The sequence below is a fragment of the Mustela lutreola genome, chromosome 8, assembly GCF_030435805.1.
Source record: "Mustela lutreola isolate mMusLut2 chromosome 8, mMusLut2.pri, whole genome shotgun sequence".
Lineage (NCBI taxonomy): Eukaryota > Metazoa > Chordata > Mammalia > Carnivora > Mustelidae > Mustela > Mustela lutreola.
This window is the reverse complement of record NC_081297.1, coordinates 68173981-68187958: the sequence shown is the minus strand read 5'-3', so window position 1 is coordinate 68187958 and position 13978 is coordinate 68173981. Positions and strand designations below refer to the sequence as shown.

Here is a 13978-nt window from a genome sequence, read left to right as displayed (position 1 = left end):
TTTACATAATTAGTCAATTTGTTTATATTGAAATCTCTGTACAGGTACTTTTTGGGACAATTCTTATAGATACATGTGAGTTCATCAAAATGCAGTTAAGAAACTTACAGGAATATATACACTTGAACCCAAGACCCAAACCTGACATTATATACATTATATATTACAAATACATATGGACAGACAATGTATGTACAGATTATCATAAATATTGAAAAATAGGTTAGCTTTAATGGATTAATGCTGTTCTATAAATAACATTACCGTTATAACTGAAACATCCACGGAAGACAGTAATGCAAAATGAGGTGACAAGACAGTGGTTTTAATACTGAAGACTGCTCATTAATGGGAATTCACTGTTTTAGGAACCTCAAGGCAGACAAGATAGCTCCAAGAAAACCATGCAATGGAATTTACCCTAGGCAGTTTGTTTTGAAACTCCAACAGCCAAAAGAGGATTGAACGAGCCTCCCCACGTCAATTTGCTGTGAGAAGAAAATTCCTTTTTTCTGTTCCTTCCTGGTTGCCACGGTAGTTTCTCCCACATGAAAAGGATGTAAACTGTAGAAAACAATTCTACTTGGTACTTCCTGGCAGGTCTCAGATACAAAATCAGCAATTCTTCCAGGAACTCAAGCAGAAGTGCCAATTCTTGGTCTGAACTAGAGGTGAGGTTCTGAATCTGAAGGGAATGAGTGCTAAAACCCAATTAAATGAAAGCAGCGCCGTAGAATCCATCTTCTCACTGCCTTTCTGGATGGTCCCCAATCATGTTATTTTTGTAGGAACACAAATGGACCATTGGTTTCACCCAATGTAGCACTACAAGACGTCTTCCAGTTCCACAAGGGTCTTCACAGACATATCCTGTCTGTAATTTAGTCACATATAATACAAGAATGTGTAACAAAAACCATGTCTGCCATGTTTCTGGCCCCTACCTAAAACTAAAAATGCAGAGTTTAAGAGGAAACCTTAGAGCCAGAGGCCAATTGATGATTCCATTATTTGCTTCCCTCAACCACTAATGGAATTATGTGTATTAGATATTAGACATGATGCCTGATGAGCAAAGTACCACATTATTTAATATATTCACCATACACCATAACGTACAATAAATGTGCTCTTAAAGCCACGTGATTTTTTCACTTCTAACTGGCACTGAAATGGAAGGATGAACATGCAGTTGGACCAACTACTTACACTCAGGATGCACTGTTTTCCCTAGCTAACCATCTGTTGGATGTAAACAAATAATTCTGTGTTGTACAAGAATGAGATGACAATCCAGTGCAAAGGAGTTTTAAAACTTACTGCATGAGAAAACCCAGTGGCCTGTCTGAAGAGAACTTATACCAAATACCGGTGTAACCTGTGAATTAGACCTCTACTGTAGACAAAACAAGAACACAACTAAGCCATACATTATCAAGTAATTCCCACTTCCAGCAGTAGATGAACATTGCAAAAAGTTGTACTCTCTGGATAGAATAGTTTTGGCCTATAGCCATCAAATGCCCATTTCCCACTGCTGGAAGCAATGTCAAAAAAAGGGCTGGCCCAAAACAAAAACAAAAACAAAAAACCCCCCCAGAGCTGTCAATACAGCTCTGGAGACAGATGCAACTGAATAAACCCTGTTTTACCCAATTGCACTATTTGGTACCTCAAAATTAGTTATTTTACTTCCCATTGCTTTGTATCTTCCATTCTAATAGATTGAAGCCATAAGTGTATTTCAGTCTGAATGAAATAAATTAATTGGGGCCAGAGAAGAAAAGTGATGAACGAGTTCATCTGATTTGGTATAGCAATATAATCCATCAGTTATTTATTCTTTAACGGTGAAGTCTGAATGGAAAAAACTATGCTCCTATTCATGGTACAATTTGTCTACATCATTTTCTCTAAAAATTTTTTTGGGTTAAAAAAAGTATTTGGCTTATTATGCCTACAAAAAGGCAAATCATTTCACCATACTAATATTTGTTTTTAAACACCAATGGTTTTTTCTTATGGAATTTGTTGACAATTGTTTTTGGATAAAGTTTAAAAAGAAAGCAACTTTTTTTAAAAGTAAAATAGTGCTTCTGAGGTCTTAAAATATTTTTGGTACAAAAAAATAATAGTGTTTTTCTCAATGGTTATTTCAATACTTTGCTGTAAATTAATAAGAATTGTTTCTCACATCGAATGGTTCCATTAGGCACATTCAAGTAAAATCATAAAATATCCAAGTTAAACAATGACACAGCCAACCATGTGGCTTGATAAAGTTAAAGAGTTCGTCCATTCTCTGGAATGGAATAAAATTGTCACTTCCATTAACCCGAGACTCGTGGTTTGGTTGTTCATATCCATTTCTATCATACAGAATAGTTTCTTTAAAAAGAAAAAAAAAAAGTTCACTTATTCTGCACTCAGAAGAACCAGCGAGGAATCTGCACTTCAAAAGGAAGTGAAACTGAAAACATTAGGTGAAATTTCATAGTAAGTTGAGAGTTGACTCAACACTGGCATCAAGTGGACTAGCGGGGTTTCAGCGGCACCAGTTAATGGCCACCTCCGTGGGCATCGTGTACCCAATCCAGAACAATCAAGGCCATGCTTCCGGTCATCACGACTATGCCACTTAACAGGAAGAACACAGCCTGCAACAAGCATAGAGAGAAACTCATCAGCCAGCAGAAGACATACCCGTGAACATTCCTTCCTACTTTTAAAAATGGGCTTGAAATCACTGAAATGATGTATTTACAGGGCTACACTTTTACCTTGCTCAGATAACTGTCTTAAGTTATCAAGAGCTTACCTACAGTACAAAATAACTCGGTTTTTGAAATCTTCCCCAAATTTGCTTTCTCATTCCTTTGTTTCAGACAGAAATGTAAATACTTTTCTTTACGGAATGAACTACTTCACGTCGTAAGCAGAACGGGACTAGTTTTTTGTTTGCTTCTCACATTTCTTAAAACTTCAAAAATTTTAAGTCACAATATCAAACCGAAGTCATCCTAAAATACAGCCTGGTCAAAGCCAGAGCTTTTCTACCCCCTTCAGTTACTGCCACTATGTATTCTGAATAAAACAAGAATACAGCTGAATTATATAGAATTATAAACAATTCTAGTGTTTTAATCAGACTAGAACTGTAGCAGGGTGAGGACCGAAAGGCAGTCTTTTTGCTAAATAACCTCCCCCCCAGGACCTTCTGTAGTTAACATTATCATGTTCTTTGTAAAATCAGCTGTATTACACTTTAAAGTTCATTTTATTATTTTAAAGTATAGGTATAGCCCTCCTCCCCCTGGCTCCTTGCTTTGAAGACAGTTTGAAGGCCCATGTAAGTGTCGAAGTGGGCAGCGAGACAAATACCAGCTCCACTAATGCGGGACGCTGACTGAGCACCTCCACACTGCACATACACTCTTTATCTGTGCTCCTACCTCTGAAATATCTCAACTGCTTTCTTGTAATTAACTTAGGCCTATATTCGAAGGCGAACTGTCTTCCACCTTTCCTGCCCCAATCTTCCATCTGTGAAGATCACCATTAAAGAAATATACACTAGAAACTAAGAAGTAGAACTAAGGGACTAAAATCAGGTAATTCTAGTTTTAGAAGATCACGACTGTTTCTGTAAGTCTGAACAGCTCACTCACCCCAATCTTTTGTACAGATTTCATAGGTTCTTTCTTCACTAACTTGATATAAAAGGCAGATGGCAGAATAAAGATCAACATAGCAGCTGCAGATGCCCCTGAAAAAGAACACAGACCACTTCTTGAGAATTCAGTGAATCACTGGTCATTCCTTTTTTAAACTTTAAAATCGCTGATGTGATAAAGGACTCTGACACTTTCTAAAACTTACCGATGAAACCAAAGATATCTCTAATTGTTGGGACAAAGATGACAAGCAAATTGGTAAATGCCAGGATAGACACGGTTATGATACTATGACGCCACCAACTGAAATCTTTTGCTGCACACAGCAGGTGAGTTACAGAACTCCGGATCTGCAAAAGCAAACAAAGAGAGAGATAAAAATTCCAGCTTTAAATTAATGGGGGAAAAAATCCCCAAATAACAGGGGCTGTATCTTTAAAAAAAACTTAAAAACCCCAACTTTCTAAATACTTAAATTGTGCCCCTTCTTCTACTGCTGTTTCCTTAACATCTGAACATTAAAAGATCACTTTAGGTCTTCAATTACGGAAAATATACTCAGAATGTTTTAAAAACCTACAAAGTATTTTAAATAATCCCTTCAAAACCACCATCAACTTGGTATTGCTCTAAAAGCGTTTCCCTTCTTACAGAAGAAGAAAAGCTCACAAGTCTTCACATGTTTAAAACCTCATTCCTGGTGAGCGGAAGGAGGGCAGGTGACCACTTACTGGGAAGATGACTACTGGTACCGTCAGGGTGACAGCCACTAGCACAGCCAAACGAACAATGAGAAGAAGAATATCAGTTCCCATGACTGTAGAGTAGGTATGAAGCAACTCTGATTCAACATGTTCTATGGGGAAAGACAAAGGAAAAAAAGCTTCAAGTGAGCGGTTTCCTCTAGAGGATTAGGTGGGAAATCTAACTTACAGCAAATACGCAACAAAGTTATTAGCTACTCACAAAACGGGTATAAACTATGAGGCTAAGAAGATTAATTTGGAATTAGGATTAATGCAATTAAAATAACATTGAAGGAAAATTTTCCTAAATACCAAGTAGAGATTTAGCCACATGACCCTCATCAAAAACAACAGGAGCTACATAGCTAAATCCCATGGTCTGGCTTACAGTTTGTGTTGTAGAATGTGAAGATGACTGGAAAAGGAGATAGCATAAACCCAGATGGAAGCGTACCGTATGAATGCCACCAAATGGCTAAGATATGACCCTGGGCTTTAGAAATTACTGATTAAAGACTATAGGAAATTCTCAGCTCTAAATTCAGTTTCTCATTCCAAGTAGGAAATACACCGAAACATGGAGTTTAAGTGATAGATTATACATGTGCAAGTATCAATTTTACTTCATGAAGTGTTTCTGAAAGCTAAACATTATTTACCATAAAATGTCAGGTATCCAAAGAGGGCAGCAAGCAGGTACATGAGAAACATGGCGAAAAATGAAATCTTGGACACATTCATCATTCTTCTACGGCTGCGGCTATGTAAATTCAAAGAAAAATACAGATATATACTTGAGCAATAGTTATAAGCAGTAATCAAATGTTCTTCTAACTTTCCCAATGAATTTACATAAAAAGAGGAAGAGCACTCACCCTTTGAGTTCTTCGTAAATGGGAAGGATAGCAGGATGACAGACAAATGAAAAGGTCAAAATTGGAACCGCATAGACAGTCTGTAAAAAACGTGAAACATTTACTTAAAATCCTCATGTAACACATTTGGGTCATCACAGGTCTGCAGTTTGTGTTTTTAGAGTAATGAATTTTAGCATCAAACCCTTAAAGTTTTCCTTCTTCTAATCTCTCACTAAGTGTGATCAATATCCTAACCTCAGAAGGTGTCAATTATTAACATCATTTCATTTCAGTTCTCCATCCATTTTAAGATATAATCTAACATTTTCTTCTCAGTCTTCAATAATTCAGTAACCAGCTACTCATGTTTTCTAAAGAGTAGCTATACTACCCCCTCCTCCTTTTGCCTTGGGAGTTATTTTTAAATTTCCAGGGGCTAGTATCCCTCTCTTCTTCCCTAAAATCTTAAGAAAAACTACATTTAGTCACCTGTGAGTTGAAGATAAAATAACGTGGTCTGCAAGAATCATCGTCCGTCATATTAAATACCATCTCAGGTGTAAAAGCCGTCGGCTGGGTTAAGGTGCTGTTTAGGGTCTCATTAATTATCAAGCCAACTTCCACAGGGCAAGGAATCTGAAATTTCTTGCAAATCACCTGAAAACGGATTATTTTTGCATTTGTTAAACTGAATAACCTGACTGGGCTCATAAACCAATCTCTAGCTTTAAAGAAGAGATATACCTACCACAATCAGGAAGAACATCATACACAATAAGGAAAGGCCACTGGTATATCCCAAATATCCTGTAGGACGCAGAAATTATTGCTTCAATATAACACATTTCAGGCAAAAAGATTTTCTCAACTTTTAGGCAGTAACTCAATTCTGTCTGAAAGTCTTTAGTAATGAATACAATATTAAATTTCTAATTCTTAGGTACTAAGGTATAGAATTACTTAACAAAGCTTGCTAATAACTAAAATAATAGAAACTTTCATTTTGTGTTATTACTATTTATAAAGCACAAATATTATCAAGTGTCAAAATATCCCAGCCCATCCTGGTAGCCACTGTTAGGATTTTGAAAAGGCCTACACATGTGTACGTGGCAGCTCCCAAAGTCCTGTTTTGGGGAGCTTTTTAGCTTTCAGTTTCTATTAAGAGATAGCCAACTAGCTAGTGATAGGCTCATTTCAGTTCTCTTTAGAGATGGGTTTACTCACCTAAATTTCTCAGCAGGGACAAAGGAAGAATGAGCACCAGTGACACCAGCAAAACCAAATAGTCACCGTTCAGATACCACAATCTGAATTAAAGAAAAGAAACACAAGGTCAAAACCAATCATGAAAATTCCCAAGATACTATACACCTCTTCTTACTGGACTCATTTCATAGAGACACTATAAAAATAAACACAAAAAACGGCAGGTCTGGAAAAAGCACTGCTTATTCACAAAAAGCCTATAGAGGCATAAACTTCTAGCTGTGTGCTAGCTCAATATTCACTCAGGTTAGAAATGGGGTATGAACAGTATAACTTTTGTCCCACTGTTTGCTCTGGGAAGGCTGCCAGCTGATTCATAACATAAAATGCTTCTTAAAGGCTTGATACTAATGTAGGGAACAAAGCAGCATTGTTAAGTCAGTAATCTTATCTTTCAGCATTTTTAGAAGAATTGTATACCAACTCGGTTATAGCTTTGGCTTACAATTTTTAATGCGAGAAACAAGGAAATTTAAAACAAGTTTCTTTTAGACGCTTATTAGCAAGTGGAATTATTAAACACTTCAACAAGGAAATCTTCTCATACTTAGGTAGAACACATAGGCAAAGACAAACAACAAAACCCAATCCCCCCAAACCAGGATTTATTCCAGATAGTCAAGAGTTATGTTGTGACACCTTGACCCACCTTGACTCCAAAAACAGTCAAAAGGTCTCTTCTGAACTTAGAGAAAATATTACCCATGTCTCCTATAAGAGTTTTAACAATGTCTTTTCCTTCCTAGGTAATCAACCATACCCTCTCTTAAATCACTATTTTCAAATTCTAATTGTCCTGTGAATTCCACTATACTTACTTACTTCAGCAACAAAGACCCCACAGAAAACTAATGTTTAAAGATCAGCTTATTAAATTTCTAAAGCCAAAGAGATAACCACACTTCTCTATTTTGAGATAAGGAGCTGTAAGTAAGTGGGGAAGTAAATAGCCCTTCCCCATGTTTACTCTAGATAAAAACCTGTTAGTCCACTGGGAGGAATAACTGTGCTACAAGGATAAGGTTTCTACAACGTGGCCATACATTTTCTGGTCTTATGCATTTGAACAGATTAAGTTTTAAGAATTTCAAATTTATGAAAAATCAGACAGGACTGATTTGTAATGTAATTCAAAGCTTCAACCTGACTTAGGTTAGATTTTGTGTTTCTCTGCTACAATTTCTTAGAGAACAAATACCAAAAGAAAGTTAAGAAAACCTGCTTTCACACACAGGTTAGAGAAATTATTATCCAGAATTACAGCATGAGCTTCAGTCTTTGGTCTTTCATTCTTACGACTTCAAATCAGTCTATGAGGGACTTCTTGGTCAATTTTAAGAGGAACATTTACAAAAAATAATTGCTAAGTATTTTGTATTCAACTTTGATAAAATGTATCTAATCATGTTAGACTATAATTTTTCTTATGAGTAACCTTACTTAGCACCTACCCAGTTGTATCTTCAATGTTCATTAATGCCTGGATCACCAAAGGTAACTCATATTTCACTATGAAGAGGTAGCTTGACATAGCTGGAGGAAAACAAAATTATACCATTACAAGTGCAAAATGTGGCATGTGACACCAAAAGTAACGTGTCACCACTCTGCTACACAAAGAGTAAAAAGTCTACCCAAATGACCTTTTAAAAAATTCTCACCTCCAATGTTCTGCATTGTAATTGATCCAGAGGCTGCAAGCTTTCCAACTAATCCAAATGCTTTATGTCCCAACTGTTCGTATAATAAAGACCCTAAAATAGAAGAACACAGAAGCATGAAGGAACGAACGAAGAAAATCCTGACAGGCATAACTGTTTTAGAAGTATCAAGAGTGCTACCATACCTCCTTCATTGGCAGTCTTCAGAAGGAGATGAACAGAATACAGGGAAAATATTGACACAAATGTCAGGAGGATTCTGATGAGAGAAGGAAAAGGCACAGGGTTATACATAAGCACAGCTATAATGTAAAGGCAATTCTTGTGCTTGTTATCAAAACATTATGTCCTAATATTTCTGTGCTAGATAGATAGATAGAAAGCCCCTAAGAACTGGTGCTCACCATCCTGGCTAGCGTCAACATCTTCCCTTAACCTGGTATTAAAAACCTGCATCGTGTCTCAGGTGTTAGCTCCAAGGTACTGGTTTTAAGAGCAAGGGTTTACCCGCTGCACCAAGCATGTCGGGAAACCCAGGAAAGCTGAACTTTAAGGTGGTGGAGTTATGAGACCTAGAATCTGGTTCTGGCACCAAAATATTTAACTGTATTCTTGCCACTTCTCTGCATTTTAAGGTTCCTTTTATCTGTAAAATGATGCCTGTCAGTAAAAATGTAGCACATGAGGCACTTGTGAAATCCAACTGAGACAGGTTCAGGAAAGACCCTGAGACCACTTGGACTATGTAAATAAGAAGAGGAATGGGACTAGGAAGGGAGTGAGATACCAACATTGGAAGCATCGGGCACAGCTTTAGAACAATTAGGCAAAAGTTAAAGAAGTAAGCACTGGGATGATGTACTGTATTGCACGCCATGGTGTGGAATACAGGCCCAGTATTATGATGAAGTTAAACAATGCCTGTGCTAGAACAAGTAGCCTATCAGTCTGACTGGGGTTGCTCTTGGCTCCACTGGGTGGAACAACAACAACAAAAAGACTAGGGGAAACTAGAGGTTCCCCAGTGTCACTTAGTTTTCCTTTAAAGATACAAGTTCTCTCTCATTGCAGATTTACTTTCCTCCCCTCCTGGGAAAGCTAAGGAAAATGTGGATTTTTTTTCTATTAAAAACAACAACAACAAAAAAAAACCTCAGGAAAACCCATTGAAAACTCTGCAAACAAGACCATTACTTTTCCTGAATTCTGTAAAGGAAAACCAAATCCGGTACCATATAAGATCTGGCAAAGAAATTGAGGTCTGTTAGTTATAACACAGGTGGTGGCATTGAACTGCCATTCCAATGTCAAAAGCTTTACGGGGCCTAGTGAGAGGTGGAAAAATGACACCATTGGCCTTACCAAAAACAATGTTTGAAGTATGCAGACAAATTCAGTCTTCCTTTCTTACACTGAAATTACAATGAGGGATGAATGGACTTTATAACCTTTGAGGTCACTTTCAAGCTTAAGGCTGAGTCTGCCTAATAAGGTTAGCTAGAGTTGTTTAACCACACTGTGATAGCCACATGGCTTCTGGCCCATTTACCTCGACATCCTCTAAATGCACGTTATAAAATACTGATGGGATTAAAAACTCACTTGTTTAACCATTTATTAAAAGGGTTAATCAAACACATAGACCTTATTAAAGTATAATTTCAAAGGCACAAGGGTAACATCAGAATTTTGTTTTCACTTATGAAACAGGTGCCATTTTCTCTCATGTTAACTATAACTACACTAGCAGCATTAAAGATCGCCCAGTTTTTACAGTTAAGAGTCAGGAAGGATTTTGGAGTATTTAACAATGAGGCCATTCAAGTTCCCCAATAAAAACTTCAACACTCTCTGGTCCTTCCTATGTAAATTCCTTCACCTTAGTAGGAGGTCTCAAAAAGCTTCATGCTAATGAAGCAAGCTGCTAGCTTCCAATGCTCAAATGCCAGGCTTAACTTCGGTACAGGATTTCACCACAAAGTAGAACTTTGCAAAGGTCTTTTCTTTTCATGAGCATTCTATTCTGTTGGAGAAAATAACTTGAGTAGATGGCACCCATGTGTCACGAGGGGACAATTCCCTGCTCCCTGTAAGATGTGGTTTCTTCATCAGCACAATAAATCACACTATCTTCCACAGAAATTGCCTTACCAGGAGCCCAAGGGTACTTAAAGTTAACAGCTATGATACAAATATCATGGAAGATGTACGTTCAAATCTGCATGTGTTTTTGTTGTGTACCTTCTTCTCCCTGGAAAACAGGGTTCCTACTTTTCTTATTAAATTATCTGAGAATCAATGACCCCACACCAGTTAAGAACCACTGCACGAAAGTGTTCTACTGCTCCAAAATCCTATTCTAGGCATTTATGCTAGAGAGCACAGGAATAAATCATTTTAACGGGGCAACTAGGGAAAAGAACATTTAAAAGCAAGTACTTATTAAAATATTTATTTTTTTGCTATGGCATGTGGCAATCACACAGACCTGGAAGAAATAAATATTAGAATAAAACAGAACCAAAATAAAAAAAAACCAAAAAAACCCAACATATGGGTTTCTTTTTAGTGTCCAGAAAATTATGACTCACTTTTCTTAGAACAAGCATGTTCCAGGTTAAGCAAATAACACCACACCCTATATATTCTAAAAAGTCTGTTTGCCTTATGAAAAGGTTCTTGGGAAGACTATGTCAACTTATAAACTGAGTTGGAAGTACCATGCTTATTAGTATTTTTTTGCTAAACCTTCTGCCAGAACAAAATTTCTAACAACTATGGATTTATCAATGGTTCTTTTTAGATATACAAACCCTGTTACCACTTAAACTATTCCCACTGACTTAATGACTTTTGATTTAATTACTAGTTTCCAGTGTTGTCCTATTTCTTCCTAACTGGCTTTCTGGAGATCATGCAGTTTACATATTACAACAAGGAGGCTTTTGGGTTTCTCATCTTAAATTTCACACAAATGATTTTAAAGTTAAGTATTTCAACTGTAAATTCTGTCTCTGGAGCCGAGAGTTTTATGTTTTATCATATTAACTGCCCTGCATGGCAGACTCACTACTTACACATACTTACATAAAAAGAGCAATTCCAGTATTAGCCATGGCATAAGAAAGCCCAAGGATTCCACTGCCCACAATCGCATTGCTCAGATTAAATACTGACATTCCAAAGGAAGTAGTACCTGGATGCTACATAGAGGGAAAACGATAACCAAACATATAACAATAATTAAATGGAGAAAACCAGCTTTGGGCAAGTTAGATTGAAATCTAAAAGTACAACTATTCTTTCACTCCATAAAGCCAAAGACACACAAATTATTATGTTCAACTTACAAAGTCTGTTTCATACTTCTTCTTCCCCAGATTTGATTCAAGTAAAAAGTTCTGGTTTTCAGGATCTACATCTGCATAATGGCTGTGAGAAGGGGGGAAAAAGGAATTCTCAGTCTTTTCGAAACAGACAACGGAATGCTTTAACACAAACAGCCCTTTAGTTGTCACGCACCTTCCCGCACCTTCCCTGAAATGCGTAAGCGTTAAGTAGGAGTCCACTTTCACCAGAGATACTGTCAATGCGACAATCGATGCTCGTTACAGAGACTATACTCGCTCCAGATGCTACGGTAAGTTACAGCAACCGAAGCCGAATTCCAGGTCAAGAACCCTTAAGCCCCGCAAGCCGATCAAAAAACAAAACAAAACAAAACAAACAAAAAACCCCACAACAACCCCAAAACACACACAACTTCTCCCACCTTTTCAGAGCAGCTTGCTTGGTGGGGTAGGAGTAGTTGAAATCGCTGTTGGAACTGTAGCTGCTGCTGTCCTCATCCGGGGAAATATTGAACCTTCCCATTTCGGTTTTCTTCATGCTGGCACCGGGAGGAAGAGAGGGTGCAGCGGTGAACACTGGGCTCCTTTTGTCCTTGGCGGTGCACCGGCCCGCGCGGCTGCCTGCGAAGAAGGTAGAGGCGGCGCGTCAGGACTGCAGCGCTCGCCCGCCCGCCCGCCAGCCCGCCGTGGTCACGTGACGCCGCCGGGAGGCGCAGCGCGGCTGATTCATCCCCGGCCAGGCGAGTGGAAAAGTACCAGCCGAGCGCGAGGGGCGGGGGCGCGCCGAGGGGCGGAAAAGTACAGACAGCGGAGCCGCGGAGAACAAAGATGGTCCCACCGCGGCGATGCGCCCGCAACGGCCCGCGCCCTCCGGACCCCAAAGCCCCTCTCCAGAGGACTTTAGTACTGCACGCTCTCAATTATCCCAAATCGGAGGGGAGGGGTGCACGGGGGCTCTGTTTCGGCTTTCCTCCAGCCTCTCTGGTCGTGCACAGGCATGCAGGGCACACATCCCACCCAGACATTGGTTAGGTGTGCGTGCAGCCCAGGGGCACGGCTCCCAGTTTCTAGCATTTGCAACAACAATGCGCGTAATCCATCTTTTCATGCCCGGAGTCCCAAGATGGGGAAATGCCTCTGCAGCAGAGAGCGAACTCAAACGGGGCAGAAAGAGCTGACACGGTTCCTCTCCCGAGAACAGGAGAAAGCCCGTTCCCCGGCGACAAGAGGCGCCGGGGGTTTGTTTACACGCGCACGCCCGTGCCCTCGAGCACACTCGTCTACAGGCATTTGGCTCGCGAGCGCTTTCGTCCGGCCGGCCCCTCCTATGCCCGGAAAAGAAACTGATGCAATATCGATCTCCGATTATCAAATCTTCCGGGGCCGTCTTCCCCAATCGTGGCCTGTGTATACGAGAAGCCCGAACCTTCCTCCGCTGCCCCCATATACCAGATCCCCCTCGATCTCATTTTTTTATTAATGCAAATCAGTCACAAGACTTGCCGCAGCGGAGCCGCGGGCCGGGGTGGTTCCCCTCCCCCTAACGGGAGGATGCAGCTCAGCTCCCGGAGGGCATGCGGCCCCCGCGCCGCGCCCCTCCCCCGCCCGAGAAGGGCGGCGACCCTCGTACCGGCCGGGACCGAAGGCGGGTCCCGCCGACCCGACACGCCAGCGCCGGAGGAAACAGACCCCGCAGCTACCTTCCCGCCGCGGCCCCTCCCGAGAGCCCCTCCCCCAATCCCGCCCGGGCCCCGCGCCCTCCGCACAGACGCTCCCGCCCGCGTTACCTCGGTGGTCTCCGCTCCTGTATCCCGGAAACGTCACGCAAACGCCTTCGGTGGTTTTTTCTCCGCTAAACAAAAATCGTAAAACAAAAATAAAAACAAAAATCCAGCAATAGGCAGGAAAAATAATTTTAATAAAAAAAGGAAATGGCAAGTCGCTGCCGCCCCAATCGTCCGGCGTCCGCCGTCTCGAGGGAAAGGCGCGAGGCTGCGGGAACGCGTGGTCCGGCTGCGAGCGGTGCTGTCGAGAAAGCTCTCCGGGACGGCGGCGTCGCTCTGCTCTGGTGCTGCCTGCCCGGCAGCGGGTTATAGCGGCCGCCCAGGAGAACGCGTCAGGGGGCGGGGCCGCGGCCGCCCGGGTGCCTTCTCTTTGTGTATCAACACTACCTGGGCTCCGCCCCCGGCCCGCCCGGGCCCGCAGACTCCGCCCCCTGTCCCCCTCCCCCCCTTTTCCCTCCCCCTCGCGGCCCACTCGGGCGGCCGGCCCCGCCCGCTGGCGCCCCCACCCTTCGGAAGAGCCAAACCCCGCTCTCTCCTGCCTCGGTCAGTCCCGAAAGACCCCCGTGCTTCCCTTGGCCAGTTCATTTCAACCTCGGTAGGGGCCCAACACATGCGGTTGTCTTTACGGAGCCTTCTC

General features: G+C 41.1%; 1 protein-coding gene across 2 annotated transcripts; it reads right to left on the bottom strand.

Moving 5' to 3' along the window:
* Nucleotides 1-1078: 1078 nt before the first annotated feature.
* On the bottom strand, nucleotides 1079-13649 carry SLC38A2 (solute carrier family 38 member 2). 2 transcript variants are annotated; one of them, XM_059185570.1, is made up of 16 exons: nucleotides 13345-13649; nucleotides 11980-12178; nucleotides 11558-11639; nucleotides 11295-11410; nucleotides 8393-8466; nucleotides 8208-8300; nucleotides 7998-8079; nucleotides 6505-6587; nucleotides 6026-6084; nucleotides 5767-5934; nucleotides 5296-5375; nucleotides 5080-5180; nucleotides 4406-4530; nucleotides 3880-4024; nucleotides 3669-3766; nucleotides 1079-2657 (listed from the first exon to the last, which is right to left on the bottom strand). In XM_059185570.1, the coding sequence occupies exons 2-16, from the start codon at nucleotides 12093-12095 to the stop codon at nucleotides 2559-2561; spliced, it is 1521 nt and encodes a 506-aa protein (XP_059041553.1). In that variant the 5' UTR covers nucleotides 12096-12178; nucleotides 13345-13649; the 3' UTR covers nucleotides 1079-2558. The 2 variants fall into 2 exon arrangements, with proteins under 2 accessions (XP_059041553.1, XP_059041554.1); XM_059185571.1 differs by lacking the exons at nucleotides 11295-11410; nucleotides 13345-13649 and having other exon boundaries at nucleotides 11980-12118.
* Nucleotides 13650-13978: the final 329 nt, after the last annotated feature.